Raw genomic sequence first — 5,273 nt, forward strand, 5'->3', positions numbered from 1 at the left:
GAAAGAGGAAGAAGCATAGTGGAGCTTAGCGACAAATCCCGGGCCTACAAAGCGCTACTCACACACTAAAGAAAACATATGTGATTTTTGTGTACAGCTCTACACAAAAAGATCCACTGTAAAGGTCACTTTGAATTATTGTTGTTAAAGGTTAGGACGATTAGTCCAAACAAAAGGTATTATCAGCAGGAGCGCGATGTCCGTCAAGACAAGGTATAGGGGTGGTATGTGCAGGATAGTGTGTGATGGGTGGTGTGAGAATCTAAAAACTTCACGTGTTGGGTATGTCACAGAAAAATTGAGTGTCTCCTAAATCTAAGTGCTGCTAATAGACACCCCATAATATAAAAAGGAGAAGGGGGAGAGGGTGTAGGTGAGATGCTGGTGATGGGGTAGGGCTTCTGGATTGGTGTGTGATGTGTTTTGGTGTGTGTGTAGGCTAAGGATGGTTTGGGTGTTGGTGGGGGGTGGTGTGGTGATGTAGTTTGTATGAGTAGAATTTGAGGGGTGTGTGTGAGTCAGGGGTGTGGGAGGATGTGTAAGTAAAGAAATAGGATGGACAGTGGTTTGCATTCCCGAATACTTATCAGCGAGAGGAATTGGGAACACAAGCAAACCATTAGAGGCTAATCACCTGTCTTTTTTCTCCAATAATAGAAAAGGCTGATTTAAATTCACCCTGCGGGATCTACAGCATGAACACACACACACACACCACACACACACAACACACACACCACAACACACACACCCAGACACATCAAAAATATACAACAATTGGAGTTTTCAACCCTCTTTCTGCTTGCTCACTGCACCGTCAATCTGTTCCTATTTATCTCTCTCTCTCCGTCTCAAATTGCGGACCAGAAGGACAACACACACACAACAACCACAACAAAAACCCACAAATACACACCGACACATACACACACACGTAGCAGACAAACCCACCACACACACTTGTCATCATTTCACCTTGCTCGATGGGGAGAATGGTCCACAATAAATTTTGTGATCATTGGAAGTTTGAAAGCTTTGAGGCGTGCCACACACACCCACGGACCTCGCGGAACAGAAAACACACACAGGCACACGCCGCACCCAACCCACACACACATAACTCATGGGAAAACACTCCGCGGAACGCACGGTGACCACGACAACGCAACATCACACACCTGGCCGTAGGAGTCTATGAAGTGGTGAAGACACTAGTTTAACAAGTGTCATACATCGTTAAAACAAAAATTAGTAAAATTTTTAATAAAAATCATAAAAGGGAAACTTAAGCAGTAACTGATCTGGGGGTACCAACGTAAACGCTGAGGAGAGCGCCCGGGGCGGATCCACTCCGGCGGTCAATCGTCTGGGCTGCTGTGCACTATCAACTTAACGAGATAATCTGGGTGGGGGTGCACTGTTACTGTTGTCACAGTCACTGGCGCGATGGTATGTAAAGCCAATGGACGACCCCCGAGTACACACTACCTATCGCGTACTAGAACTGTAACAACCAAACAGGATCAGCGTTAATGCATAGGAAAAAAACCAAAACAAAACCAAAAGACAACACATACAATAGAGGACGGTCCTATACACAAAAAACAGAACAGCGCCCGCCTACTAATGGGGAGAATTGGTCGCCTATGAATGGTCACATCCCTGAGCCACCATTTCCGACAAACAGGAATAGGGCTTAGAAGAAAGGGAAGAAAAAGATCAGAGGGATTATAGTATAATATAATACTAATGTTATCTTAAATTTTAGTAGTCTTGGGTATTAATCCCCTATGCTGGAAATGGGAAGAGAAAATATGACAATTTAACAAAGTCATGTGGTGTTATTACACACTACACCCGATGCCGTGAACCTACACACAAGGCATGCGTGCATAAGGGAAAAAGAATCCTGATACCAGCACCAAATGGAGAATGTCAGATGGGTGTAAAAGGGGGGTGAAGGGGCTGCCATGTAGAACTGGGGACCAGCCCCCAGGGAGTGGGGTATTGAAAGGGAGGGGAAAGAGATTGGTTTCAAGGGGGCCATGTTCTGCACAAGGGGAGTCAAAACAGCGTTAAGGCAAGTAGGGCACCGGGGGGGGGCTATGGGATGGTTGAACTGGCTCCTGGGCTGGCCAGCTACCAGTCCACACCCGTACTTTGGTCCAAACGGGGGACTTGAGATTTGCAACCCTCCGGTTCCGCGACCAACTCCCTAAGGAGCAGGCGCACGTCGCCCCCCCCCCCCCCCCCCCCCCCCCCCCCCCCCCCCCCCCGTCCCTCCCCCCAGTTGTGATGTGGGCATTCAGCAAGTATGTATGTGAAGTATGTAGAGGTCCCTGACTCAACTAAAAAAAGAATCTTTTCCGCTTCTCATCTCTCTCTCCTCGGGTCTCATCTCGCTCTCTCTCTCCCTCTCATCTCTCTTCTCTGTCTCTCTTATTGCTGTCTGTGTCTGCGTCTGTGTGTCTGTTGTCTCTCTCTCACTCTACTGTCTTTCTCACCTTTATTGTCTCTCTTGTGGTGTCCTCTCTCTCTCTCTGTCCTTCTCTCTGTATGTCTCTCGTCTGTCTGTGTGTCTCTCTCTCTTTGTCTCGCTCTCTATGTCTGTCTGTCTTTCTGTCTCTTTGTCTATCTGTATATCTCTCTCTCTCTCTCCTGTCTCTCTCCATCTGTCTCTCTCTCCATCTGTCTCTCTGTCTGTCTTTCTGTCTCTTTGTCTATCTGTATCTCTCTCTCTCTCCTGTCTCTCTCCATCCATCTGTCTCCCTGTCTCTCTCTCCATCTGTCTCTCTGTCTGTCTCCCTGTCTCTCTCCATCTGTCTCTCTGTCTGTCTCCCTGTCTCTCTCTCTGTCTGTATCTCCCTGTCTCTCTCTCCATCTGTCTCTGTCCATCTGTCTCTCTGTCTGTCTCCCTGCAGAAAGCAGACCTGGCGGTCGCCGGCTTCACCATCACCTCCGAGCGAGAGAAGGTGATCGACTTCTCCAAACCCTTCATGACTCTGGGGATCAGCATCCTGTACCGGGTTCACCTGGTAGGTCCACCTCCTCCTGCTACCTTTTACCTGCTGTTGTCATGGTAACAGGCACGCTAGGCTGGCCAGCGGCTGCATGGTGTCCTCAGTCCATCTGAGAAAAGACAAGAAAAGATAGAAAAAAGGAGTGTACGGTAATGGTCATCTGGCCAAAAAAGGGACACAGAGCAGAATTACCTACAGCAACCCGGAGGTTGAAGGTCGTGGGTGTAGACCACTCGCAAGGTCATATTCAAGGTCATATTCAAGGTCACATTCAAGGTCAAATATAAAGAGGAAGAAAAGAGCGAGTCAACAATTGGATGAAGTAACAAAGCTACAGTGCAAAAAAAAAAATGAAAACTTTAAGTAGAAGTAAAGTGAGGTCAGTTAAACCTTGAGTTGTCTTCCCGTCAACATTGAAAATTAACATTTTGTATCAATGTTTTTTAACTTTTTCTTATGTTTTTGTCCCTTTTTTTCAATGCTTGTCAGTTTTTTTGGACGTTTTCAACACTAAGTAACACTAACGTTTTATTAATTCTGTTAACTTTAGTCTCACAGTTTTAGTTTTTTGAAAATTTTAACTCAAATATTAGGTATAATACTATAAATGAGGGTTATTGACGATGATTCCAAAAAGTAGTGTAAATCTAGTAAGGTGGTGGTGGTGAAAATTTTAAAAAAGTCTGAAAAAGGGACAAAAATGTCAAATTTTTGTCAGTTTTTGACCCGAGAGATCAACAAATAAAAATCACTGCTTATTATTGATGTTTTTTTATTTTTTATTAAAACTTTTTCTTACTTTTTTGTCCAAATTTCAACACGTTTTGACGTCTTATTCATTTTTATAGCATTAGTTAAATTAAAAAATTAGTTAAATTGAAGTGTTTTTGAAATAGTATTGAGTAAAAGTTGACATATTCCAGTCTGTGATTATCATCAACATCCATTCCTTTAATTTTAGTCTCAATAATTCCTAATTTCTGCTTTTCTAACTCAAACATTTGGTATAATTTCCTATAAATGAGGTTTATTGACCATAAATTGACTTTAAAACTAAAGGGAAACAAAAAAAGTGAGAAACATTAAAAAAAAAAACATCAAAAGTGTTGAAAAAGGGACAAAAAAGTTAAAAAAAAAAAGTTAAAAACATTGACAATAAGCGTGTCAAAAACTGACAAAAGTTTGAAATTTTCGTCCCTTTTTCAGACTTCTTTTAGTTTTCCTTACCACCACCTTACTATCATTAGATTTATACTACTTTTTGGAATTTATGGTCAATATCCCTCATTTATATAGAATTACACCTAATATTTGAGTTAAAAAAGCAGAAATTATGAATTATTTTGACTAATCAGAGGAATGAAAAGTGATCAGTTGTATTTGCAAAGAGCGTTTTAAGGAATCCAATCCATTTTTTGTGGTAATTTGGTTAAAAAGAAACTCATATTTCAGATATAGATATTTTTTAAAGGGGTCAGATTTGACCCGAGGACAACAGGAGGGCTAAAATGGTCAAAACTCGATTTAAGAGCAGACTACTCCCCGGTTTACCAGTCCCTCCAGAAAAACGCAATCATGCAATCGCATAACTCAATGTATAATCAGCCAAAGTTTGCATACTTATGCAGGGCTTGCATGATTTCATAATCCCCGTATTTTTAAAAAGTCACATATTGTACATCTTAGCAGAACGTTAAAAATGTTGCGTTCACTTCATACAGGAGCAGCCATTTCCCCCTGTTGCCATGAGGACGTTATGAAGTGACGTAATTACGCGACAAGTCTCTTTTTCATCAAACCGCAATTTTTGCAAGTTCCCGCAATGTTCATCACATAAAATTGCATAAATATCCCGCATGTTCCACCGCATTTTTTTTGAGAAAACGCGCCGCATAATCAAGGATTTTTGCAACAATCACAAAAAAAAACTCTGGACTGGTTTACACTGCTGCAATGAAACGCTTGGTGACGTTGTAACCTCGGTTCTCTGAGGAAAGACTATTTTTGCCAGTTATATTTATTAATTAAAGTTTTCTTTAACCCTTGTGTTGTCCTCGGGTCAAACTGACCCGTTTCAATGTGTTTGATATCAGAAATATTGATTTCTTTCAACCAAATTGCCCAGAAATAACATGGCTGATTCCATACATTGTTCTTCAGGTAAAATTATTGATTACTTTCATTTAATTGTTTGGTGTTTTATATAATCTTGTAGAATTTCAATCCTTATTTTTATGGTTTCAAACCAGTATC

General features: G+C 41.7%; 1 protein-coding gene across 1 annotated transcript in view; it reads left to right on the forward strand.

Annotated features, from left to right (window-relative positions):
• LOC116693067 (glutamate receptor ionotropic, kainate 5-like) overlaps positions 1-5,273 on the forward strand; it is a 277,749-nt gene that overhangs the window by 227,560 nt on the left and 44,916 nt on the right. Inside the window, 1 exon segment of the mRNA XM_032521753.1 lies at positions 2,922-3,039. Coding sequence (XP_032377644.1) covers positions 2,922-3,039 — 118 coding nt within the window.

Source organism: Etheostoma spectabile, chromosome 7 (genome assembly GCF_008692095.1).
Source record: "Etheostoma spectabile isolate EspeVRDwgs_2016 chromosome 7, UIUC_Espe_1.0, whole genome shotgun sequence".
Lineage (NCBI taxonomy): Eukaryota > Metazoa > Chordata > Actinopteri > Perciformes > Percidae > Etheostoma > Etheostoma spectabile.